Source organism: Chiloscyllium plagiosum, unplaced genomic scaffold, assembly GCF_037043375.1.
Source record: "Chiloscyllium plagiosum isolate Xiang-an unplaced genomic scaffold, Cpla_swu_hap1 HiC_scaffold_1, whole genome shotgun sequence".
NCBI classification, from domain to species: Eukaryota; Metazoa; Chordata; class Chondrichthyes; order Orectolobiformes; family Hemiscylliidae; genus Chiloscyllium; species Chiloscyllium plagiosum.
In genome coordinates this window covers 53,381,523-53,409,346 of record NW_028270139.1, presented here as the reverse complement: position 1 = coordinate 53,409,346, position 27,824 = coordinate 53,381,523, and the positions used below count along the sequence as shown (strand labels likewise).

General features: G+C 40.1%; 1 protein-coding gene across 7 annotated transcripts in view; it reads left to right on the top strand.

Moving 5' to 3' along the window:
• ppargc1a (peroxisome proliferator-activated receptor gamma, coactivator 1 alpha) overlaps positions 1 to 27,824 on the top strand; it is a 701,995-nt gene that overhangs the window by 626,710 nt on the left and 47,461 nt on the right. For 6 of the 7 annotated variants that reach the window (XM_087986816.1, XM_087986810.1, XM_087986811.1 and 3 more), the window contains 5 exons: positions 10,295 to 10,489; positions 12,639 to 12,761; positions 15,823 to 16,036; positions 20,501 to 20,546; positions 20,657 to 20,730. In XM_087986816.1, coding sequence (XP_087842942.1) covers positions 10,295 to 10,489; positions 12,639 to 12,761; positions 15,823 to 16,036; positions 20,501 to 20,546; positions 20,657 to 20,730 — 652 coding nt within the window. Of the gene's footprint in view, positions 1 to 10,294; positions 10,551 to 12,638; positions 12,762 to 15,822; positions 16,037 to 20,500; positions 20,547 to 20,656; positions 20,731 to 27,824 lie in introns of those variants that run through there. The other variant, XM_087986831.1, reaches the window with a different exon arrangement.

The window sequence follows — 27,824 nt, the reverse complement described above, 5'->3', positions numbered from 1 at the left end:
CATATTCAGTGCAGATTTTCTTAGAGCACAACCTCCTGTCTGGTATACTTGACTCACAAATTTACATTGTATCAGGCTTTTAAGATTCTCACTTTGCATTGCCACTATGCTGTGCCACTTACAAAGTTTTGGTCACAGGAGATCATTCTCCCCTTTGTGGAGTCAAATCCAGTTTTTGTCTTATGAATCCAACAGTTGCTAATGAGTTACTAAAATGCATTTACGCAGCAATAACTTGCTTACAACTGCTTCACATGGATTTGCCAGGGCCATACACCTCCTGAGCTCGTTACTGTAACTCACCACTCTTTACCATTGCATCCTCTGCCCCAGTCATCTTAGTCAGATCGGAAGGCTTCCTTCTGCTGACATTGAGAAATAGAATCTCCTGCCATTTTTGGATGGCTTGAAGAGAAACATACAGTGAGGCATCAGTACATTGTGGGGCCATTCATTATCTGCACTGCAATATTCTTCATTACTTAAATGAAATGACTGCATATGATGGGGATCAATGGTTTGGTGGTGAGGCCTGGAGTTAGCTGCAGTTCCATGGAACAAAGGGGTTAATTAGGCAGTTTTCAGCACTTGTCGGGTAAAAAAAAGGATTTCTAGAATAACAAGCAGAACGCTGCTCCAAATTTCAGAAAATGGAAACTCTTTTGGGAGCTATGTAACCATGACCTTGACATCTGTGAGTTAAAGACAGGGCTGGTGACTTTGTTCTTGCTTCCACCAGACATTGGCTGGTCCCTTATCTCGGCATTGATAATTGCCTTGCTGCAAGGTGATTGCATTTGTTTCCCCTCAAGAGGAAGTCTCATGTATTTTCAATCCTGTATTCAGAACACTTGTGCTATAACAGTATTTTGTTGGACATGATCATTATCTGGCACTTGTGTGGTGTAGATGATAGGAGAAAGTGAGGTCTGCAGATGCTGGAGATCAAAGTTGAAACTTTATTGCTGGAACAGCACAGCAGGTCAGGCAGCATCCAGGGAACAGGAGATTCGACGTTTCGGGCACAGGCCCTTCTTCAGGAATCAGATTCCTGAAGAAGGGCCTGTGCCCGAAACGTCGAATCTCCTGTTCCCTGGATGCTGCCTGACCTGCTGTGCTGTTCCAGCAATAAAGTTTCAACTGGTGTAGATGATACTTTGCCACCTATCACCTCAAGTTTGAATGTTGTCCAGATCTTGTTGCATGCAGATATGGACTCCTTCATTATCTAAAGACTTGCAAATATTACTGAATACTGTGCAATCAGCAATGAATATTCTTTCTTCTGACCTTATATTTGATTGTTGAAACAGCTGAAAGTGGTTGAGACTAAGACAAATGTCTGAGGAACTCAGAGGATATTGCACCTTATCAGCTTACTGATCATTGCCTGAGTATTAAATCTGATCTACATCCTTCAGAAAAAAGATTAAAAAGATTATTTATTATCTCTATCTGCTATTTGGACAGCTTTGAATCGTATTTTTAACCTATTGATCATCTCTTCTTCCCCCCCCCCATACACCTGTCCCAGAAAATCACTATTCTTGCTTTTTTCAGTCAATTGAAAGTTCATTTTGGATTTCTAACTCATTTTCAGACATGTTTTGAATACTTATCGGGGTGGCATCCATATGTCTTCAGTATACCTGGCTGATAAGAATTTGTGTCAGAAGCTACAGCTGTTAACTTAGGGTTTCTTAACTTCTTTCAGACCAACATCAAGAATATTATGAGTCATCCTGGACAACCTGTCTGAAAGTATAGAGATTATCAATTGCTTGAGAGAGGTAGAATTGATATGTTTTAAATATTGATCTTGAATCTGCAGGTATTTATATAGAGGGCAATAGTATAGATAAGGAATGAACCATTGGCAACTATTGTCAGCCAGAAGTACTGAGTGGATGATGCATCACACTCTCCTCTTGCAGACCCCAGCATCTCATACCCAATTTCATTCACTCTACATGATATCAAAGGAGGCTGAAAAGACTAGATATAGAAACACCAATATGTCTTATTAAAAATTCATTCATGGGATGTGAGCATTGCTGATCAGATCATCTTCTATTTGTTTATTTATTGATTTACTTTAATTTATTCAGAGAATGTGAGCATCACTGGCTGGGCATTTATTGCCCATCTCTAATTGCTCTGGAGAAGTGGGTGGTGGGCTGTCTTGATGAATCACTGAATTCTATACACCTTCAATAGTGTTAAGGACAAAATTCCAGGATTTAGACCCAACCAAAGGAAAGGAATAACAATACTTTTCCAAGTTGGCATGAAGGAAAACTTGCAGGTAGTAGTTTTCCCATATGTTTACTGTCCTTGTACTTCTAAATGGAAGTGGTCATGGGTTTAGGACGTGCTGCCTAAGGAGCCTTGGTCCACCATTCAACACAAGTCATAGCTGATCAAACACTTTAATGCTTTAACCCACACCATCCTCATAACCCTATATACCACTAAAAATAAAAAAAATCAACTTCTACTTTAAATATAGACAAAGATTAAGCTTCTACAACCGTATGAGGTGGAGAATTCCAAGATTCACAACACTGAGTAAAAAAAATCTCTTTGCAAACCAATGTGGCATCCCCCTTATTTTAAATTGTGCCCCTGGTTCTAAACTCCCCAATCCATGAAAACATACCACTTGCATCTACTCTCTCTATTCATTTTAAGTATCTTGAGTTTGAATGAATCACCTCTCATTCTTCAATACTTCAGTGAATGCAGGTTCTGTTTGCTGAATCTCGCTTCAGTGACCACTCCCATCATTCTGGGAACAGTCTGGTGAATTTTTCTTGCATTTATTCTATGGCAAGAATATCTTTCGTGATATAACAAGACCAAAACAGTACTCCAGGTGTAGTCTAACCAAGCTCCTATACAATTGAAGCAACCCCTCACTACTCCTTACGCGAATGTTTGTGTTAAAGACTAGCATTCAGTTTGCCTCGAGCATTAATTAACCAACAACATTGCTGTGGGTCTAGAGTTACCTGTGGTCCAGGTCAGGTAAAGATAGCAGATTTCTTTTCTAAAAGGACATTAGAGAATAGTACCAAAGATCTGTGCTCCATAAGTAGCCGTGCTACTAGCCAAGTGTTTCAATACAGCTAGGAGGAGAAAGTGAGGTCTGCAGATGCTGAAGAAGGGCTTATGCCTGAAACGTCGATTCTCCTGTTCCCTGGATGCTGCCTGACCTGCTGTGCTTTTCCAGCAACACATTTCAGCTTTCAATACAGCTACCACACTGGCATCTGCCTATCGATGTGGAAAATTGCCCAAGTATGTCCTGCCCACAAATCAAATCTAGCCAATTTCTGCCCTATCAGACTTCTTTCAATCATCAGCAAAATGATGGAAAACCGTCAAAAGTGATAGCAAGCTGCATTTGTTCATCAATAACCTATTCAGTGATGCTCAGATTAGTTTCTGCTAAGACCATTCAACTCCTGACTTTATTACAACATTGAGCCTAACATGGACAAAAGAGCTGAACAAAGAAGTGAAGTGAGGTCGCAGAGAAGCAATTAACCAAGTGTGGCATTGACAAGCCTGACAAAATTGAAGTCAATGGAAATCTGGAGAAAACTTACCTATCGTTGGACTCATAATTAGTACACAAGATATAGTTGTGGTTGTTGCAGGTCAATCATATCAGTTCCACACATTGAATCAAGAGTTTCTCAGAGTGGTGTCTTAGGGTCAACAGTGTTCTACAACATCATAAATAATTTCCCTGAGTTCTGAAGTGTGGCTATTCACTGAACACTGCAGAATGTTCAGCATTATTCAGTACTCCTCAGGTAATGAAATGTTTTTTACCCATACACAGCAGAATCTGGGCAGCATCCTGGCCTGATTGGTAAGTGGCAAATAATATTTATACAACGCAAATATCAGGCAACAATCTTTTCATATAAGAGCGAACCCAATCATGTCCCCTTGAAATTTAATGACATTACAATCACTGGCTACCTCCCAGTCTAATCTTTGTGGTGATCATTGGACAGAAACATAACTGGATGGGCCATACAAATACTGTGATTAGAAGGGCAGGTCAGAGTCAAGGAATTCTGTAGTAAGTAACTCACATCCTTACTTCCCACAGAGCCTTTCCAATATTTACAAGGCACAAGTCAAGAATGTGATGTAATACTCTCCACTTAACTGGATAAGTACTGCTCAAACGACACTTGAAGCTCTCTAGGACAAAGCTAGACACTATCCAGTACAAAATCCCACTTGATTGCCATCCCATTGATATGGCCCTTTTGAGAAAGTGCACTGATGTTCAAGCCCTAATAGTCCTGCGTTCATCACAAAGTTTAAAAACTTTGTTTATAAAATCTGTAAAGTTTCAAATTCATGTGTCTAATAGATGCAATTTAACAGAAAATATTGCCAAGGTTTATCTGCTTTACACAAATAACTATTTATTACAGATAAATAAATTCTAAACACAAGCAAACAAGTGTGAACTACCATCATATAATTCTAGCTGAAATTCTAAATCCCTTTTTGAAACTCCTACATACACATACAACAAAAATGGATAGACAAAATATACTGTGGTGTTTCTGGAGGGAGGAAAAAATATTGAGGAATCACAGTTCAATTTACCAGTCTACAAGCTTTGATATGGTGTTCCCTTTTCTTCCCAAGACCTTTGGTTCTCCTTCTTTCCCAATTCTCAGTTCTTTGCTGAGGATCCAGGAGAGTCACAGATTAATTGTTCAGTTTCACAATCACTGGTTAGGTGCAATAGCACATACAAAAGGGGCTTAAGTTACTTTGCTGCAGAGATCTAGAGACAATCCCTGCTTCATTTAGTCTGTAGACTCTCTGCCCCTGTATTCACACAAAAGTTGTTTAGCTGCTCAGGATCCAATGGTATACCTGTTGTCAAGCTAGTGATCCTTTGCATCCACAAATGGTCACAGTTGCATCAACCAATCAGCAATCTGTTGCTGGCCAAATCACCATCTGCACACATACACCCGAATCCCATGTTGTCTTATCTCTCCTCCCCCACTGCTTGCAAAGTAACAGTGTAAACACAGCTTACAATTAGTTTCAGTAACTTATTTTTAAAAGTGCAGCAATTCCTTCCCCAATCCTTGGTGGTAAAACAATTCTGTTCCCATTTTAGTCCAAATCAAAAATACAAAAAGAAGACCTTGCGGTATTTTCACTATCTTCACGTCATCCATCACTAATACAGCAATCTGTCCCACTGACAAGAGGTACTGCAGCAAATCACCTTAGTTCTCCAAAAGGATTTCTCAAACCTGTGACCTCTTCCACCTATATCAACAAGGACAGCAAATGCTTGAGAACATCACCATCTGCAAATTCCCATCTAAGCCAACTACCTTGCTGACACTGTCCTTTCACTGTTGTTGGGTCAAAATCCATTAACAGCTTTCCTAACAGCACTGTGGCTGCATACTGAGTTGCAGCAGTTCAAGAAGGCAACTCACCAACAAATTCTCAAGGGCAATTTGAATAAGGAATAAATGCTGACCTAGCCAGTGATGTCAATGTCACGTTATTAAACAAATAGAAAAGGGAAAGAGGACCGAGCAGAGATCTTTGAGGGATCTCAGAAATGACAGTGCATGGAGAAAGAGAAGTTATAGTTGAACAGATATTGGCTAGTTCAGTTGAGTAGGGATGGAATGCAGAAAGGGTAGTCTTGTGGAGTTAGATGATAAGTTATCTGCAAAACAATTTAGTAAGCTCGATTCAATGTTGCAGCAAGGTTGAGAAAGTTGATGGGTGATAATGTCAGCTAACACGGAGACCCAGGGTTGAATTATTTGAGAACAGTTTGCATTATGATAAAAATTTAAAATCATGTTATGTTTTGTAGCCCAGATGACTACTATATATTTGTCGATTAAGATTAGGCAGCAATTAGAAATCGATATCAGAAGATAAAAAATCTTTTTAGAAAGCTGCACAATATTTATATAAGCAAGGACAACTTGAAAGACAACTGGTTTGATATTAAAATCTCTTTAAAAGACACTCATTGTTCATTTGTAAAAGTTATAAGTTGTTAGGAACTGTATAAACAATTACTTGCAACAGATAGCCTGGGGCATAATTTTCTCTTCATCACATGGGCAATAGTCTGTCAGATTAGATTGCTTATTTGATTTTCTGTTTGATTTTCATCTACTGTGGCATTTAGAAATGTCACACTAGAATCTTTTTAACTGACAGCCGGTTTCAGTTATTAAGATTCTTGCTGACCTATGGCAGGATCAAGTTATTACAGATTTGACAAGTGGCTGATGACCCCACTGCACCACCCTACTTTCATAAAGCATGGAGTAGGAACAATTGTTAGCCAGTATTTTCTTTTTGTGTACGTACATTTAATCTTGACATAAGTGTCAGTAAAAAGGTCAGCATTTACTGCCTTTCCCTACTTGTCCTTCAGAGGTGGTGCAGAGTCTTCTTGAACTGCTACATTCCATCTGGGCATAGTTATGCCCAAAGTGCTATTGGGAAGGGCGTTCCAGGATTCTGACCCAGTGACTGAGAATGAAGGGCGACTTTGTTCCCTTTCAGGATGGTCTCTGACTTGTAGAAGAATTTGTAGGTGGGGCAATGTTCCCTTGCATCTACTTATCATTCCAAGTGGTCAATGTTTCAGGTTTGGAAGTTACTGTTGAAGGAATCTTGATGATTGCTGCAGTACATGTTGCAGATAATACATATGTCCATCAGGGTATGCTGATGATGAATGTTGAAGGTGATTGATGAGTTCCTTATCAAGTGAGCTGCTTTGTCTTGGATGATAACCATGTTGAGTTTTGTTGGAGCTGCATTCATCCAGATTAGTGGCCAATATTCAAACATATTCCTAAATTGTGCCATCTGGATCATGGATAGGTCTTGATGAGTCAGGAGGTGAGTTAATTGCACAGATTTCCCAGCCTCTAACCTGTCCTTGTATTCACAACATTTATGCCAACTCCAGTGAACTTTCTGATCAATGGGGACTCGCAGATTATTGATTCTGAAAGATTCAGTAACAGTAAGGTCATTGAATGTCAAGGGGAGATGGTTAGATTCTATCTTGTTGGAAGTAATCATTGTCTAGAGACTGGGCTTCATACAAACATGGAATGTACAAAATAGGAACTGGATTAGGCCATTTGGCCCTTTCAGTCTGGTAAACCTTTGCTGCACTTCCTCTGTAGAATCAGTCTGGTAAACAACATCCTTCCTCCGATAAGGAGACAACACTGCACACAGTATTTCAGGTTCTCGCCAAGGTCCTGTAAAAATACAGCAAATCATCCCTGCTTCTATACTCAAATCCTTCATTAATATCAGCATCCTATCTTATCAAATGTGCCAAGCAAACAAGACGTTGAGAATTCTTGACTTGAAGTCACAGCTGGTATCTGGCGATTACATTTTACTGTTGTTTGAAAAGAACCACCAAGTTGCTCAGTATGAAACAGTATCTGAGGGCATGAATCATGGGTAACAGTCACATCCACCCCTCATTCATTGATTTTAGCATCCAACATTTGCCGCCACCTCATGATCCTCATGTCATTTCCCTGATCCAATTGCAGGATGCTCAGAAAGCATAGACCTGTGTTGCAGAGAGCACTGTCAATGGCATTTAAAGGCTGTTGCATGCAAACTTTGTGCACTTGGACAAGCATCCAGTTCATGCCACATCTCAGAGGGGTTTGCTTGTTTTCTTTGCGCTGTCTTACTTCATGCCTATCTGCAAGCTTGCAGCATCCATGCATTTCCTTTTACAATGTGCCAAAGTTTAATATCATGTGTCTCCACATGGGGGCTAGGTGGAAATAGGCTCAGGGTCAAAGGGAAAATGGAAGCTCTTAGGGCTATTGCGATTAAAGAGAGTATGGAGACTCTGGTGGCTATTGGTGTAGAATTTAGAAGCCCTGGGAGGGGTGTTGGGGTTAAAGAGGATATGGAGCTATGTGGGCCAAGGCTAGATTGTCAACGCTTGACCAGGCATACAGGTGGCACAGATACAAACGATGCTGATTTCATGGTGGATATTGGTGCGCGACCGGTATTGGGAATAACAGTTGGCACTAGAATTGGAATGAATGATGCCACGGGATAATGTGGATAGTTATTGATGTGGGTTCGGTAAGACTTGGCAAGAAATCTCACTAGGCATCATGGTGAAAAAACCTCAAACATCTGACACAACAGCCAGTTAAAAAAAGACAGCATTCCTCATGTAAACTAGGAAATTAAGTTGTTTTTACAAATCAAGGGAAAAGTGGAACTGCTTTTTCCTGAAACTGGATTTGATACTTCTGTGAGAATTGCCAACACTAGGTATCTTTGAAACAAAATGTATATGAACTTAGATTTTATTGTCACATGTAACTGAGTGCAAGAGTACAGCAGTACAGTGAAAAGTGTATACAGTTATCACTGTCTGGCACCATGATAGAATAAATAGTTATAATTAAAAACAAGAGCAGAAATTAAAGAAACAGAAACAAAAGGAAAATGTTCAGATTACCCTTGCCACGACTGCTGCCATGAGTCTTGAGCTGGACGCACCAACATCACCCTGTGCTGGATGTATCAATGTAGCAATGCTGCCACTACTGCAATGGCTGCTTCACTGTCGCCGATGCCACCACCTCCAGTCCTGTGCCTTGCTGCCTCCTGTGCAGACCCACCAACAATGTCGAAGTCGGCACATTCTGGCGCCATCATTCACCACTGGGCCCACATCTCCAGTGGTGTCGCCACCTTGGGATCAATTGAATGATCAGTCAGAGTCCACAACCTTCCAGAACAAAGGCAAGAGTTGAACCAACACCCACGTCAGAGCTGCGGTCAATGTCGGTACCACCACCACTACCTCAAGTCCTGCATTGGGCCCACCAACATCAGTGTTAACACACTTTGGCGCCATCTCTTGCCACTGGAACAACACTCACTCCCACCGCTGATACAGCTGCAGCTGAGCTCTCCAAGGGCCGAAAGTAAGAGAGAACTGTAGAGGAAAGAAAAGTAGAAAGAAAACAAGAAATGGATGGAAAAAAAACAGCAGAGCAGGAACCCAAATGCTGCTACTCTGCATTTTATGTAGCTAAGGCAGGTGGCAAATACCCATAAACAGCCGACAGATTAGTTGTATATGGCAGTTTGTCACAGAACTGAGAGGATAAAGAGCAGTTGTGACTCAGACTAGTAAAAAACTTAGCAGTAAGCACAATCCCTGTCTGTCTCTTCCTCTCCCTCTGTGTGGAAAAGAAATCGTATTCAAAATTTTTTGCAGAAAGAAAGAACTAACTCAAGCCAAACCTATGCTCAACTGACTGGCTAAAGAATTGACAGCAGTTGACAACAGTGAGAAATAATGGTAAAAACCAAAAAAAAAACGAAAGGAAGTCACTTCATTCCATCCCTTTTGGACTTGGTTTAGCAAACTGGTTGTCTTTATTTTCCACCCACGCTATTTCTGCAAAGAGTGTCTCATCTGTGTTGTCCATTCTCTGTATGAATGTGTGTGTGTGTTTGGATTTAAAGGGGGTATAGTTTAAGTTCATAATTAACAATTAATAATCTGTTTTTGTTGTATTTTACAAAAAGATAATTAATACATTTTTGTTGTTTTGTCTATTGATGAAACCTGGTATGAGATTCTTTATCTTTGGTAGTGATCACAAACCGGAATTAACCACTCTTAGATAGGTGTATTTCACATTTGTGAAAACTTGTAAGATAGTGGGGCCTAATTTCCAGTGCACTGTTCCCACCAGGATTATGAAAAGCATTAAACTTTACAGTTACCTAATGATTGCAGATGCCAAGAGGATGATGCAATGAAATACTGAATAAGTAGTTACTTTGAAAATTGGTTAATCAATTGAAAGATTTGTGTTAAGCATTAACATGTCAACACCTTGCAAAGAAGCAACAAATCTGCTAGGTTTACATCTCATTTTACTTGCTGGTCTGAGCATTTCCCAGTGGAGAGAATAAGAGTTAAGTGTTGAGGCCTTGTACAGTGCACAAGTATATTAACATACTGATAAAATGTATTAAATAAAATGACTAAAAATATATAATCAATTTGCATACTTCCATAAAATGAAAATGTGAGTTTGACAGTAGTAGTATCACTCACCACATACCTTTTATAAACTGCCAATGTTTTTTTTAGCAAACTGCACTTTTCCAAAATTATACGTCTCTTTAATAATTTACATGATAAGGTTTTAAAGGATATTTTCTTTTTTGGCAGAAGATGGATGAAGAAAATGAGGCTAACTTGTTGGCTGCTTTAACGGAGACATTGGACAGCATCCCAATAGATGAGGACGGACTGCCTTCATTTGATTCACTGTCAGATGGAGATGTGACTACTGTCAATGATTCCGGCCCTCCCTCAAAGCCTGACGGCACTCCTCCGAATCCGGAGGCTGAAGAGCCGTCTCTAGTAAGAATCCTTCCTACTGTTTAACAAGAATTGGATGAGCCTCTGGCTACCCGCTGCATGGGTATGATGTAATCAAAATAAGGTTTGGATTTTTAAATTAACGCCACAAGAAATATGAAAGCATTTCATGCTTACAAAAATGTAACATCGAGAAGCTCAGTGCTGCATTTTAAGAACAGAGTACTATAATCTATGCAATGATAACTTTTAAAGTTAAATTCAAACTTGCAAATAGTAAATGAAAACATTTCGGGCGGTCTCCCGAACTGGAGGGCATAGGTTTAAGGTGAGAAGGGAAAGATTTAAAAGGGACCTAAGGGGGAGAACGTTTTCATGCAGTGGATGGTGTGTGTATGGAATGAGCTGCCAGAGGAAATGGCAGAGACTGATACAATTACAACATTTAAAAGGCATCTGGATGGATATATGATGATTAAGAAGGGTTTAGAGGGATATGGGTCAAATGGTGGCAAATGGAACGAAATTTATTTTGGATATCTGGTCAACATGGACGAGTTGCACCAAAAGGTCTGTTTCTGTGCTCCTATATTCTATGACTCTATTTCAAGTTGTAAAACTTCAATTGCAACAAAAGTACAATTGAGTAAACACTACCTTTATAGACAATTGAAAACGTACTTTGTACATTTCCTTAAGTGGATATTCAATTCTCCCAGATGCAATTCAAAAGTACTTTTATCACCCAAGGACTTCCCTTTCTCAGATTTGGAATTTTTAAAATTTCAAACCTTTTTTTTTATCCCAGAGATTTTTCATTTGGAACAAGCTATGCAATTCCAACTTTGTTTTTACCCCCGCATGAATCTAGTCTTTTCAATCCAAGACTCACATCCACATTCCTGTATGATGAACCAGACAGACCTTTAGCCTCTAATTGTTCTCACTTTCCTGATGACTGGCAAATTAACCTTGTTTGTGAGGTTTCGAAGATATCATGACCCTTCCCTGCTCAAAAGTCATTTCCATTGCAATATAACTTACATGAGTCTTGTATGCAAGTAGAAGTGATGATTAGCTATCTTTTTGACTCCAACTCTACTTTATCTTTGAAGTAAATAGACTGCTTAATGCAAAATTATTTACAATCTGGCATTCTCAACACTTTTCTGGGATTTTGAGACTCAATCTGACCATTGATAGCACAAATGTTGATAGTCATTAGGCAGAATCTTGTGAAACTGCTAGGAATGAGGCATTCAAGGGCACCTAATTGTGCAGGAGACCAAAAGCCAGCTGCCCACAGGATGGATGGACCTTCAGAGTTAAGATCACAGGATGATAGGGGAGGGTTAATGCTGGCAGGTGTAAGTTATTAGTAACTGAAGGGTTGGGCGTCAATGAGGAAAAGTAAAATGTGATTGACAGAAGTTGCAGAATGGTTCAGGTTCTCAGAGTATTTGTGGACATGTCTGTGACACCAATAAGAGTTACCTGCAATGAAACCTGAGGATGAAATTGACCACAGTGGGGTGAGTGGAAAAAGATGTGTGACTGATGCTAAGTATAGCGTACTTCACGAGTCAAAACTGGTCAAATGAGGGACACGGTTTCTTGCTGCCGGTCTGAAACTAGGACCTCCTGCTGTTCTCAGACAGACTGAAGGACAACCTGCTGTCCTGCCTATGAGTGGCAATTCTGATCCTACAGCGGGATGATCCCCATCATTGTCTCCAAGTGTAAACACCTTGTGCTTCTTCAGAGTAAGGCAGTATGGGTCCCCTTTTCATCCCCAACAATTAAACCATCAGGTATAGTGTCAGGCGGACTTCACAAGTCACTTGATCCCTTTATTTTACTTTAATGTAAAGTTACAGTCTCAAAGCATGACCAGTTATCCTCATAATTGTAATGTTTATTTTGTTGTAAATTGGGTGCAATAATACTTACGGTCTCTAAATATTTGCATGTTAAAATATGGTTTTCTTACCATATTAGCATGTGAAAACATGTTTTTCTCACCATGGTTTGTTAAAATGTATTCAAAATGATTAAAAACAACAGTATACCATGGTAATGAGAAACTGGACTACTTTGAATGACATATGATTTGATAAGAAGTTGTTCACCAGTAGATGTGTTTATTTCATGGTTCATTAAATGTCCCTGTATTTTGGTTGTACTTTTCCAGTTGAAGAAGCTCTTGCTAGCTCCTGCCAATTCACAGCTTATCTACAATGAATGCAATGGAGGCAGCACCCACACCCACGTGACCAATAATAACAGTATTAGGCCAAGCCCGGCTGTTATCAAGGTACGCTTCAGTGCTGTCATCACAATGTTATGTGTAAGGAATAAAACATTTTATGCCATAAAGCTTGAGAGTAATTTCAGGTCAAACTTATGAGATTGGTTTTGGAAAGTTTTGAAAAACCTTCCTGATTATTAACTTGTGGTTTTTAAGAAGCCACACGAACTATTTATTTTCCTTGTGTGCCAAAGAACAAACTAGCATAAGCATGGACATTTATAGCAATATTGGACCTCAAAATGTTTGAATTAGATGTTTAGTGTGAGTTATTTGACCCTCTATTATCAGCAGCAAGATGGAAAGGGTCCTCAACCATGTTATTGTGGTACTTAGCAACAGCCTGCTCACCAATGGCAGATTCAAATGAGAGATTCAAGATGGAATTGGATTATTAACTGAAAAGGAAAAATGCTCATTCAAAGAACTGATATGGACTCAACAAGCCAAATAGTCATCTTTGTACTCGAACAACTTAGTGATTCAGTTTAGTTTTCACTGGGACTATGACATTGTGACTTGATTAGAGCGTTGGTCCAAACATTAATAACAAAGCTGATTTCCAGAGGTGAAGTAAATTTGATACCTTTTTCATCAAGAAAGCATTTGATTGAGTGGCAGCGAGTAATCTGAGTAAAATCAAACTCACTGGAAATCTGTGGAAACTCTTCACTGTCTATGATCTCACACAGGGATAAAGTAAGGACTGCAGATGTTGGAGATCAGAGTCAACAAGTGTGGTGCTGTAAAAGCACAGCCAGTCAGGCAGCGTCTGAGGAGCAGGAGAGTCGATGTTTTGGGCATAAGCTCAGGAATAGTCGCACACAGCACAAAGAGGACAGTTATAATTGTTGGAAACCATTCATCTCAATCCCAGGACTTCCAAGCAAGAGTTCCTCCGAGTAGTGTCTTCCACCCAAATAGTTTCAGCTACTGTACCATTGAGCTTTCATCCATTCATAATGTTAGAAGTTGTTGTTTACTGATGATTGCACATTGTTTTGCCTTTAAGGGAGAAAATTACAATCAAGGCCAGCATTTGTTTACTGTCTCCAATTGCCCTTGAGATGGTGGTGGAAGCCTTCCTACTTAACGTCTGATAGAACTAAGTTGCTGTTTTCAGATACCAGTTAAAAGTCAATGACATCATGTATGTTTGGAGGACAGGCCAAAAGGTGTAAGGACAGCAGATTACTTCCCCTGAAGGAAGTTAATGAATTAAATGGGTTTGTATGTCAATCCAGTAATTGCATGGTCACTAATACTGAAACTTTGTTTTCAGTTTCAGTTTTTTAAAATTAATTAATTAAATTTAATTTCCTCCAACTACCTAGGTAGGAGTTGAACTCATTTCTCTCAAGGATCAGTCCAAGCCTTTGGATTACTAATTTAGTAACATTGTCATTATTCTGCCATTCTCTGAAAATTTACATGTCTTCCAATAATGGAGCAGTCTGTATCTGTATTCAGCAATAGCTGGATAACATTCATGCTTGGACTAGTTACGGGCAAGCAATATTCATACCATGCAATGACCAACGTTTTGGAGAGGAAATCTAAATATCTCTCCATACTGTTCAATGGCACTATCATTGTTGAGTTCCTAACATTAAGATTCTGAGGACACCTTCGATCAAAAACTTAGCTGTACCAACTACATAAATATTACAGCTACAAGAACACAGCACAGCTGGTTATTCTGAAATGAATGATTCATATCCTGACAATCCAGAGTCTGTTCATTATCTACAGTGAACAAGTCAGGATGTGATGGAATAATCACTGTTCTCTAATTGTTTGGAAGTATACAGTTCTAATAACATTCAAGAAGTTCAATACCATCTTGGAAAAAAGCAAACAATTTGATGCATCTCATCCAGCATCTTAATCATTCATGATGTGCTCACTGATTGCAGTGTGTACTATCCACACGATGCGCCTAGTTCTCTTTAACAGTACAGCCCAAACTTGTATCCTGTACCACCAAGAAGGGCAATGACATTAAGTGCATGAGAACACTAGCACCTCGAAGTTCCCCTCCAAGTCGCAGTGTGTTGGAAATATCTCATTGTGTCTTCACCACTACTGTTCCCGTTACAGAACGTCTTACCTAGCAGTGCTGTGACAGTATGTTCATCATACAGAATGCAGCAGTTTGAGAAGGTGACTCACCACCTTATACTTGTGTTATAATAAAGACTACAATAGTATACATGCTGCACGCTTAACTAGTTGCAAACCTATTAGAAACTGAAATTGTTGAAGAGTTACAGTGGGCAGAATTTTCGATAGCTGTAGAAGCAGATAGTACTGGAACACTTAGCTTCCAACAATTGCTTCTTCTTGTTTTCTAAAATTTGTCAGTGTCCACAATTAAATAAGATCCAGTATTTTCTGAAAGTGTCATTGCCTTCATTAGAAGGCATTTGGCAAACATTTTGATTGGGAGAAAATGAGGACTGCAGATGCTGGAGATCCGAGTCGAGAGTGTGGTGCTGGAAAAGCACAACAGGTCAGGCAGCATCCGAGGAGCAGGAGAATTGGCATTTCAGATATAAGCTCTTTATCAAGGAATATTCTGATGAAGGGCTTATGCCCAAAACGTCGATTCTCCTGCTCCTTGGATGCTGCGTGATGTGCTGTGCTCTTCCAGCATCAGCCTCTCAAACATTTTGATTGGGTTAGCAAGGTACAACACAATTACGTCCAAGCATCATGCTGTCATTTATATATGTCGGAAAATAATCAAAAGATCTTGTGGTTTTGTCCCTTTTTTAAAGAAACAGAAGAACTTTAACATAAAAAGAGCACCCCTTATGTGTTTTCATCAAGTCTTTCCACGATCTTAACAATCGCCAAGGTTAATTTTGTGTAATATCTGTCCTTGTCAAAATTATTACTCGCTGCTACTTTCCTTTATTCATTTTAATATACAAAACAAAAACCATAGGAGCAACTATCTAATTATGAAAGTAATTTAGTAACACATACTTTATTTATCAAGTGGTATGTTCAATATATTGTATTCACATTTTTTAGTAATGATGCTTTCTTGTATCTTTATTAGGTGGAGTCAACTTCAAATATCAAGGCAAGAAATATTTGGCAGCAGCAGAAGTCACAGGTCCAGCGCCGTCCTTGCACTGAATTGCTCAAATACCTGACTACCAGTGATGATTCACCTCAGTCCAAAATAAATAATCATAAAATTAGCAATAGAGCCAAAAGCATCTCCAAAAGGAAGATACAGCTGCAATCACAGCAGTCACATAACCTACAAGGTAAGAGTAAGCTTTGACAGATATAAATGTTACAGATTCGAGCCTTTCATAAGTGCCCTTCATAGAGACCTTCTTGGATTCACCGGACATTTTATTTTCATAGTTGATCCATGCTACCCTGTATTACTTGTACAACAGTGTAACGTCTGGACTTTGGGCTTCCTCTGTAGCCCAAACTAGACATTCAGGCATTTTGTAAATGTATAACTTTAATTTCTCCAAAGATGAGTCAAACAAGTGTGTAATAGAATGAAATTGATAGTTTTAAAACCAGGGGAGAAGGGATGATCAGTTATTCTCTTTTTAACCACCTCTTCATTGGGCAAATGCTGCACTGACCTGCAGCTATCACACTTCAATTAAAATTTAATGTAGGAGCAAAACTTAATTTACTCAGTCAAAATGAAGGAGTCAGTTCTTTTCAATAAAAGAAAGAGGAATTTTGTGACCTAATATCCTGAAAAAGGTGTAAAAGTGATATCAAACACCAACACACAACCTAAGGAATAAATTTCAAAAGGGAAGATCTCTGTATATAGACAGGTATGTAAGGGTAGTTGAGTTTAAAGCATGAATGAAACCTGAGTTCCAACAACTTAGCTGTTGTCCTTTTTCTTCAGGAGTGATTAAGCTTGCAGATAACCTGGATGAGTGGATGAATGGTAACTTTTCCAAGTTGCTTTTCCACCGATGCTGGTTTCTGAGATTGAGGGGAAAGGGAGAGAAGAGCTTTCGTTATTCTTGCTGTTATGTGTCAATATTACTTTCTTACTCCATTGTTGCTCAAAGGCTGCTCTTTGTATACAGTTCCTTTGCAGATTCTGATATCTTTGTCACTATTTAGGGTGTCATTATTTCATTTCAAGCCAAATAGCTGTAGACAACCTTTCACCTTCCAATATATGTATTCATCCTTTAAGTGTGAATAAAACAAGAGATGCAAATTTCTTGGCATCTCCAGAATTTTAGTACCTCATAATTAAAGTGGTAATTCAATGCAGCTGGTTTCATGCGTTCCATTTAATTTCTTTGGATTGCCCCAGTTTGTGGTCAGGTGATCACTGCAGCCTTTAAGGTCAATATGTCTCTTTTTTAAAATCATACTTATCTTGTGAAAGGTCTCCTGAAGAAAAATCAGATGATGGAAGTATTGATAGTCTTTTTTTTAAACTGTAAATACTTTCTGGGTCTCAGTTCTTCTGCCAATGAGCACAGTTAATCTCTATCTGTTAGATTTTGGCAAAATGTTTTTAACCTGAAACAATAAATCTGTTTCTTTCTTCATACCTGCTCAGTTTTTTTTGGCATTTTCTATTTTTAGTTCATAGTTCAAGCATGTGCATGCATTTTGTTTTTGAACCTCCACTACTCTGTCCAGATTCTCATGACTTCTAATGCCTCTATCAAATCATCCCTTAGCCTTCTCTTCTTTAAAGAGATAACCCTAGTTTCTTCAATCTATGCCATAAATAATGTCCTTTATTTCTGGCATTTTTCTCACAAATCTTTTCTGCACCCTTTCTAAAGCATAAAGCATTCTAGTTGAGACTGAATCAGTATTTTATTAAGGCTAATCATAAACTCTCTGCATTCATAACCAACACCTCTATTTTATAAAGTCCAGGATCCCAAAAATTTCTTCAAAAATCTATAGCTTAATTCTTGGAGTCTAAATATCTTTCAAACAATTTGCACGGCCCTCCCACCAAGGATAATATATCCTTCCTAAGGTGCAGTCCAAAACTACTAGTAGCATTCGAGGTGTGTTCTAACCAGAGCTTTGTAGAGTGAACTATTACCTCTACCTTCTTGTTTTCTTGATATTGAGATGCCTGTGTTGGACTGGGGTGGAAAAAGTTAAAAAAAATCACACAACACCAGATTATAGTCCAACAGGTTTATTTGGAAGTACTAGATTTCAGAATGCTGCTCCTTCGATATGTAACTCGTGTAATTTTTAACTTTCTTGTTTTTTGTTTTTCTAGTGTGAAGATAATAATTCCAGTAGCTCTTTTTAACTTATTTTCTGCACTTAATAGTGAAATTTCATGATCTGGCTTCCTTGATCTTCACTGTTTCTCACTTCACCATTTAGAAAGTTCTATCTCTTTAAGGTCCAAAGTGGATGACCTCCATTAAAATCCCTGTGCCACATTGTACTCTCATGTTACAAAATACAAACATGCATATAAACATGAATTAGCAATCTAAGTAGTTCATTTGGCCCTTCAAGCTTTCTATGCTATTCAATAAGATTATAGCTGATTTGTTTGCGTTCCTAATTTCATTTTCAACCTATACCCAATGATCTTTGATTCCCCTGTGAAACAAAAATCTTACCTACTTCTGCCTTGAAAGTATCCAATAACCTTGCCTCTACTACTTTCGGAGAGAGAGTTCCAATGTTACACAACCCTCTGAGAAAGAAAAAAATGCTCTCAACTCTGTTCTAAAATGATAATCCTTAATTTCAAAACTGTGTGCTTTAGTTCTGGACTTCCCACAAGTAAATATACTTGCTACATCCACCTTGTCAAGACCAGTCAAGATCTCATAAATTTCAATCAATTTATTCCTCTTTCTTCTGATCTCTATAAAAACACACCCAGCCTAACTAATCTTTCTTCATAAAACACACTTCATACCATAATTAATGTGTCCATTTTTCCTTGAGAACCCATGACTTTAGAAATTCCAATGTACCGTCACCCTATGTGGAGGACTGAGTGACCATAAGAATGCCCCGACTTGGAGTTCCTAGTTTCCACTTATTCTTTGAGGTACCATGCTTCTATCTGGAATTATCTAATATCTCAATGACTGTTCCCTTAGCAAATTCTTATAATTATGTTAATTCCCAGACTTGAGTCTCTGCCTTCCCTAGGATTCTGTGTACTGTCTCCTGATAATTCCCTTAACCGTTATTCAGAAAACTCCAAGGACTGACTTGGTAGGATAGAATTGCTTGCTCATTTAACCATGAGCCCCTAAAGACTACTCCCTTTGATTGTCACACATGGCAATTTGCTTGAAGCACATTCTGTGTGTTTTTAGTGTACACTGTTGATGCGTATTGCATGGCACCACAAAGTAACATAGCAACCTTCTTGACTGCTCAGTCTTCCAAATTGTGACAGATTGTCTCCCTCTGTCTCTGCACGAAAAATCAGTGCAAGCCACAGAGACTGACAACCTGCAGTTGAGCACTGAAAAGCCTGTGTGCCAGAAAGCAATGCAAACCACCAAGGTTGGTCGTCTGTAATTGAGCACTGAAGATCCTGTTTTCTCAAATGCAATGAGACTCACATGTGGCTGGCAGTCTCCATGTCAATGCTGAAGGCAGTGTACACTAAGAAAGCAATGTGAGGTAAAAGAAGGCTGGCCGTCTCCAAGTAAACACAAAGTGAACAGCACTATGAAAGCAAACTAGCAAGCCATAAGATGCATCCTGCACAGATGCATGAGCTGTATCTGTATCCCTGCACACAAAGTAACATGGCAGAAGCATGCAAGTTCGAGGGATCCATAAGCTACAAACTAAAATGTTGAAAAGCCAAAGTGGTGTGAATGTTGGTCCTAGAGTAGATATGCCCTGAAGAAGGGCTAATGCCCGAAACGTCGATTCTCCTGTTCCCTAGATGCTGCCTGACCTGCTGCGCTTTTCCAGCAACACATTTCCATCTCTGATCTCCAGCATCTGCAGACCTCACTTTCTCCTAGAGTAAATATGTTGACATGGTGGGGCTAGTGGTTTGTTGATATCAATTTGCAAAGGTGAAAGGTTAAGGAGGATGGTGCACTGTGGGGCATGCAAAATATTGTGGTGAACAAATAGTTGGAAGATGGCCAGGGCAAGGAATCTGAGAGCGGTAGTGTCCAGACGTCTGCTCTCACTTACATGTGCCATTTACTTTCTTGGTAAAGGAAAAGAGAATTGGAAGTGATGTATAAATATGATGAGGTGAGGTTTTAAATAGAAATATATAAAAATAAGGTACCTTTGTTTTAACTGGCACCTTATCAACCAGTATTCTTAATAAACTGAGTATAGTTATATACCTCAAATACCACGATATCAGAGTATTTATGCTGTAAATACAGTATAACAGTGATGTGTATACCCCATGCATTACATTTCTATTACAGACTGTGTGTTTCTACATTGCTTTTTTGGTCTCTTGAAGCTTTAGTTAGTGAAGATTTGCTGACGTTATGTGTACCTCTTGATTATCTGGAATATTTGATCAACCAGCATACTCCTGGTCCCTTGGTGGTGAATAAAAAGTTTGCTGTAGTTGCTGTTCAGAGATGAAGTTCTGATGTCTTTATTTCAGGCTTACGGGAAAATTGCAAAACTTTTTCTCGACATCCCATGAATCTCCCCATTGCTCACACCACACCAAGGAAGGGAAAAGTCCACCATAGTGGATTAGGAACTAAATATTTCGTTTTTTTCTTTTACAGCTCGGCCGACGACTCTGTCCCTGCCATTGACTCCAGAATCATCAAAGTAAGATGTTTGTAAAATATTTTTAAACTGCTCATGCTTGAAGAAAGCAATGCATTTGATTTTTAATGCAAAATAATCATACAATTAAAAGGACAAAATGACTTTTTCAGTGATCCTAAAGGTTCCCCATTTGAGACCAAGACTATTGAACGTACCCTGAGTGTCCAACTCTCTGGTACTGCTGGTAAGACATATTAATGCTTTACTTTTACTATTGATTGTTCTTTAGGAAATGTATCAACAATTCAGTACTAACATTATATTTTCCAAATTGTGGTATTATTCCAAGCAGAGATTTCCCTGATGTATTTTCCAAGTTGTCGTATGCTACCATCTGTTTATTTGCATACTAGGTTCTCATTGGTGTATTTTACAAAAATGGTAATGGTTCTTCATGGTACTAGTAGCCACAACATTTAATAGGACAGTGATTTCCAAACTTTTTTGCTTATGTACACTATTCAGATTTATGAATGTTTTGCAGTTTATTGTTTTAACTACCCCTCAAGTGAACAGGAAGTTTACAATTGCGAAGATATGTTCTTATGGCACAGTGATAGTGCTTGGCTGTACATCTGGGCCAGCAGATCTGGTTCAAGTCCCATCTGCTCTGGAGATGAATCATAACATGCTTGAACTGGTGAAAATAACCACAACTGAAAAGATTGTAAAAGAAAAGCTCAAACCATTTGATGCCATGTTGTATGATCATTGGAAGCAAACTTGCATTTTGTTCTGTGTTCAATGTATGCTTATTAGGATATTGAAAATAATTTAAATATCTTAGCTATATTATTTGTTAATAGTACAACAATGAAACAAATTGCACAATGTTGATCAGTACATTTTGAAAACATTTGTGAGTTAACAGATATATCAATGAACTCCCATTCTATCACACTCCTCTTCACCCTTACTCACTCAGCAGGTCCATCTCCATGTCCCTCATATAATCAGCATCGCCTCTTTCCAAAACAGAATCACAGAATTGTTACAGTGAAGAAGGAGGCCATTTGCCCCACTGTGTCTGCATATTAATTTTGTGCCAGCCTCCTGCTGTTTCCCTGTAACTCTCCATATTGTTTCTTCTTAAGTAATCATCCAACATTCTCTCTAATGCCTGAATTGACCCTGCCTCACTGCACTTGCAAAGAGTGCATTCTAGACCCCAACTACTTGAGATAAATAGTTCTTAAGATAGGATTCCAAAATGGTGAACAGGACAAAATTGTGGCTGTTAAAAGCTGCTCCTTTTTTTTTGAATTTTTTTTCAGTGCTGGAGCTGATTTCTTCAATTTCTTGGAGCAGTAATTATTGATTATAAGTTTTTCTTTGTTTTTGGAACTTTGAAAAAAGATCAACAGTTCTTTAACCAGGTGAGAAAGAGAGAGAGGAGAAGGCCACATGGGAGATTGGTCAGTGAACGGCTCTCGAGTTCAGAAAAAGAACGAGCAGTGAACTTCCACAGCTGACTGGCTGTGATGTGACAAGCGTCTGTGGAATCAGAGTTCAGTCAAGGAATAACAAACAATGAAATTTCACTGCTGATCTAAGCGATAACTCATTACCGGAACTACTCATACTTGGGGATCAGCTAATCTTAATCTGTAATTTTTTTGTAAATCTACAATAGTGACTAGAGTGAACTTTACTAGGATCTGTTTCTTGATTAAACATTTTTTCAATATAAAATGTAAGTATTAAGTTGTCCTAGAGCAGTGATTTTAGAACAGTAAGACTGAAGCTATTTTCTTCGTCTGTAGATTGTTAAGATGCAGAGATGGCCTTTAGTAGTGTGATGTACTCTTCCTGTCGTATATGGGAGATTAGGCAGAATTTCAATGTTCCTGATAATTATGTCTGCAGGAAGTGTATTTGGTTACTAATCCGATCAGATCACATGGATCAATTGGAGCAGCAGTTAGAGGCAATGAGGAATCTACTGGGGTCAGGGGTGTGATGGTTGGCAGTTTCAGCCAAGTAGAAAAACCTCAGATACAGTTGGGTAGATGGGTTACCTCCAGGAAAAGTAGGGGAATAGGCAGATAGTGCTGGAGTCTTGTGTGGCTATCGCCATCTCAAACAAGTATGCAGTTTTGGAAAATGTCAGGGTGATGGGTTCTCAGGAGAATTTAGCACTGACAGCCAGGTTTCTGGTACCGAGACTGTATTGGTACTGTACTGTAATGAGGGGTATGTCAGGTTCCAAACAATTGATTGTGTTAGGGGATTGTATAGTCAGAGGCACAGACAGACGTTACTGCAACTGACAGTGAGACATCAGAATTGTGAGTTTGCCTCCCTGGAGCCAGGGTCAAGGATGACTTGGAGAGGGTGCAGAATACTCTCAAACTGAAGAGTGACTAGGAGAAGGTCATTGTACATGTTGGTACCAACGATAAAGGAAGACAAAGAGACAAGGTTCTGAGGAGAGAATGTAGGAGATTAGACAGGAGATTAAAAAGTAGATCCTTAATGGTAGTACTATCTGGATTGCTACCAGTGCCACATGTGAGAGTAGGAATAGAAGGATAGAGCAAAAGAATGCATGGCTGAGCAGGTGGTCCAGGGGAGTTGGATTCACATTTTTGGATCATTGGAATCTCTTCTAGGGTAAAAGTAACCTGTATAAAAAGGACAGGTTGCACCTGAATTGCAAGGGGACCAATACACTGGCAGGGAGATTTGCTAGTGTTGGTTGGAAGGCTTTAAACTAGTAGTGGGCAATGGGAGGGACTCCAAGAGATAGTGAGAAAAGAGATAAGTCTGAAGCTGGTACAGTTGAGAAGAGGAGCAAGTCAAACACTCGAGAGCAATGCAGAGAATGAGATAGAACTGAAAAAATAAACTGCATTTGCTTCAATGCAAGGGGCCTGAGAGGCAAATCAGATGAACTCAGAGCATGGTTCAGACACTGGACTGGAATATCATAACTATTACAGAAACATTGCTCAGAGATGGGCAGGACTAACCGCTTAATGTTCCAAAGTAAAGTTGCTATAGGCAGGATAGAAAGGAGGGCAAGAGAGGAGGGAGAGTGGCATGTTTTGTTAAGGCAAAGATAGATGTTTTAAAAGTAAAGGAATTAAGGGTTATGGTGAGTGGGTGCGTAAATTGAGCTGAGTCCACAAAAAGATCAGCCATGATCTTATTGAGTGGCGGAGCAGGCTCGATGGACAAGTTGGCCTACTCCTGCTCCTTTTTTTTAATGTACTTATGTACGGCTATACTTAGGGAAGGTATTCCTGGGAGTCCAGTGAAGTTATTTGGGTGGAACTGAGAAATAAGAAAGGATGATCACCTTATTATGATTGTATAATTGACCCCCCCAGTACTCAATGGGAAATTGAGAAGCACATCTGTAAGGAGGAGATCTCAGATATGTGTAAAAATAAAAGGTAATGGTAGGGGGTTTAGACTTTCCAAACATAGACTGGAGCTGCCATAGTGTTAAGAGCTTGGGTGGAGAGGAATTTAAATGTGTGCAAGAAAGTTTTCTTCTTCAGTATGTGGATATACCTACTGCAGAAGTAGCAAAACTTGACCTTCTCTTGGGAAGTAAGGCAGGGCAAGGTACTGAAGTGTTAGTGGGAAACATTTTGGGCCAGTGATCATAATTCTACTAGTCTTAAAATAGTTATGGAAAAGGATGGACCTGATCTAAAAGTGAAAGTTCTAAATTGGATGAAGGCCAATTTTGATGGGATGGCATGGTGGCTCAGTGGTTAGCTGAGTGGTGGCTCAGGGACCTGAGTTCAATTCCAGCTTCAGGCCACTGTCTGTCTGTGTGAAGTTTGCACTTTCTCCCTGTGTCTCCATGGGCTTCCTCTGGGTGCTCCGATTTCTTCCCACAATCCAAAGATGTACAGGCTGGGTGAATTGGCCATGTTAAATTGCCCATAGTGTTCAGGGATGTGTAGGTTAGATGATTAGTCAGGGGGGCAAAAAGGGGACATTAGATAGCTTTGGCAAATAATGTTAAGGAGAAATCAAAGAGATTCTACAAATACATTGAGGACATAAGAGTAACTAGGGAGAAAATGGGGCCTCTTAAACAACAAGTCTCTCCGTATGTGGAACTGCAGGAGATGAGTGAGGTACTAAATGAGTATTTCATGTCTGTTTTTACTGTGGAGGATATGGAAGCTAGAGGACTTGGAGAAATAAATAGTGATATCTTGAAAAGATGTCCATTACGCAGAGTAGGAGGTGCTGGATGTTTTAAAATGCATAAAGATTGATAAATCCCCAGGATGAGATTAGGTGTACCCCAGAACTTTGTGGGAAGCTAGGGAAATGATTGCTGGGCCCCTTGCTGAGACTTTTAATCATCGATAGCCACAGGCAAAGTGCCAGAAGATTGAAGGTTGGTTAATGTGGTTCCATTATTTAAGAAAAGTGGTAAGGACAAATTAGGGAAGCAAAGACCGGGAAGCCTGACCAGTGAATCTGTGGTGGGTAAGTTGTTGGAGGGTTTTCTGAGGGACAGGATTTCAAGTATTTGGAAAGGAAGGGAATGATTTGGGGATAGTCAACATGGCTTTGTGCGAGGGAAATTGTGTCTCACTAATTTGAGTGAGGTTTTTAAAGAAGTAACAAAGAGCTGTTTACGTGATCTATATGGATTTCAGAAAGACGTTCGACAAGGTTCTACATGGTAGACTGATTAGAAATGTTACATCACATGGAATACAGGCAGAACTAGCCATTTAGATACAAAGTTGGCTTGAAGGTAGGAGACAGAGTGGGTAGTGGTGGAGGATCGCTTTTCAGACCAGAGGCCTGTTACCAGCAGTGTGCCATACGGATCAGTGCTGGGTCCACTGCTTTTTATCACTTGTATAAATGATTTGCATGTGAATATAGAAGATATGGTTAGTAAGTTTGCAGATGATACCAAAATTGGTGGTATTGTGGACAGTGAAAAAGATTATTGCAGAGTACAATGGGACCTTGATCTAATGGGCTAATGGCAGATGGAATTTAATGTGAAACTTTGCATTTTGGTAAGGCAAATCGGGACAGGACTTATACACTTAATGGTTAGTTCCAAGGGGTGTTGCTGAACAAAGAGATTGAGGGATGCAGGTTCATAGTTTGTTGAAAGTGGAGTCACAGGAAGACTGGGTAGTGAAGAAGGCATTTGATACACTTTCCTTTATTGGTCAATGCGTTGAGTATAGAGGTTAGGAGGTCCTGTTGTGACTGTATGTGACATTGGTTAGGCCACTTTTGGAATACTGTGTTCAATTCTGGTCTCCATGCTATAGGAAACTTGAAAGGATTCAGAACAGGTTGCAGGGGTTGGAGGGTTTCAGCTATAGAGAGTGGCTGAATATGCTGGGGTTATTTTCCCTGGATCATTGGCAGCTGAGGAGTGACCTTACAGAGGTTTATAAAATCATGAGGGAATGGATAGGGTGAATAGCCAATGTCTTTTTCCCAGGATCAGGGAATTCAAAACTAGAGGGTGTAGGTTTAAAGCAAGAGGGGAAAGATTTAAAGGGGATCTAAGGGACAACCTTTTCACATGGAGGGTGATGTGTGAATGGAATGAGCTGCCAGAGGACTTGGTGGAGGCTGGTACAATGACAATATTTAAAAGATATCTCAATGGGTATGTGAATAGGAAGGATTTAAAGAATCACAGAATCCCTACAGTGTGGAAACAGGCCCTTTTGCCCAACAAATCCACATCAACCCTCCATAGAGTAACCCACCCAGATCCATTCCACGTCCCTCTATCCTATATTTCACCAGCACATTCTACCCTGACCATAAATTCACATGGACCATCTCTGACACCTCCCTCCACTTCCTAGACCTCTCCATTTCCATCTCCTTCAACGACGACCGACTCAACACTGACATTTTTTTACAAAGCCACCGACTCCCACAGCTACCTGGATTATACCTCCTTCCACCCTACCTCCTGCAAAAATGCTATCCCGTGTTCCCAATTCCTCTGCCTCCACCATATCTGCTCCCAGGAGGACCAGTTCCTTCACAGAACACACCAAATGGCTTCCTTCTTTAAAGACCGCAATTTCCCCTCCCATGTGGTTAAAGATGCCCTCCAACGCATCTCATCCATGTCCCGCACCTCCGCCCTCAAACCCCACCCCTCCAACCACAACAAGGACAGAACCCCCTGGTCCTCACCTTCCACCCCACCATAACTATCCGGAAAAGCATGTGCGGACATTTCCGCCACCTACAAACCGACCCCACCACCAGGGATATATTTCCCTCCCCACCCCTATCCGCTTTCCACAAAGAACGTTCCCTATCTGGTCAGGTCCATGCCCCCAACAACCCACCTTCCCCTGCCACTGCAGGAATTGCAAAACCTGTGCCCACACCTCCCCCGACCTCCATACCAAGACCCCAAACGGGCCATCCACATCCATCAAAGTTTCACCTGCACTTCCACAAATGTCATTTATTGTATCCGCTGCTCCCGATGCGGTCTCCTTTATATTGGGGAGACTGGACGCCGTCTCGCAGAGCGCTTCAGGGGACATCTCCGTGACACCCGCAACGATCAATCCCACCGCTCTGGGGCCGAACATTTCAACTCCCCTCCCACTTTGCCGAGGACATGTGGGTCCTTGGCCTCTTCCACTGCCACTCCATCACCACCTGACGCCTGGAGGAAGAATGCCTCATCTTCCACCTCGGAACCATTCAACCCCAAGGCATCAAGTTGGACTTTGCCAGTTTCCTAATTTTCCCTCCCCCCACCGAACCCCAGTTCCAAACTTCCAGCTCAGCACCATCCTCATGGCCTGTCCCACCTGACAACCTTTCTTCCCACCTATCTGCTCCACCCTCCTCTCCAACCTATCACCTTTACCCCATCCTCCATCCATCTATTGCACTCCCAGGTACCTTTTCCCCAGCCCCATCCCCTCCCATTTATCTTTCCACCCCCGAGGCTTCCAGCCTCATTCCAGATGAAGGGCTTCTGCCCGAAATATCAATTTTCCTGCTCCTCGGATGCTGCCTGACCTTCTGTGCATTTCCAGTACCACTCCAATCTTGACTCTAATCTCCAGCATCTGCAGTCCTCACTTTCCCCTATCCTATATTTACCGCTGACAACCATACCTAACCTACACCCAAGGCTGGAATCGAACCCGGGTCCCTGGCACTGTGAGGAGCAGGAGTAGACCATCTTGTCCCTCGAGCCTGCTACACCATTCAATAAGATCCACTTACATGCCTGTTCACCATAATCTTTAATTTCTTTACTGTTCAAAAATTGATCTATCTTTT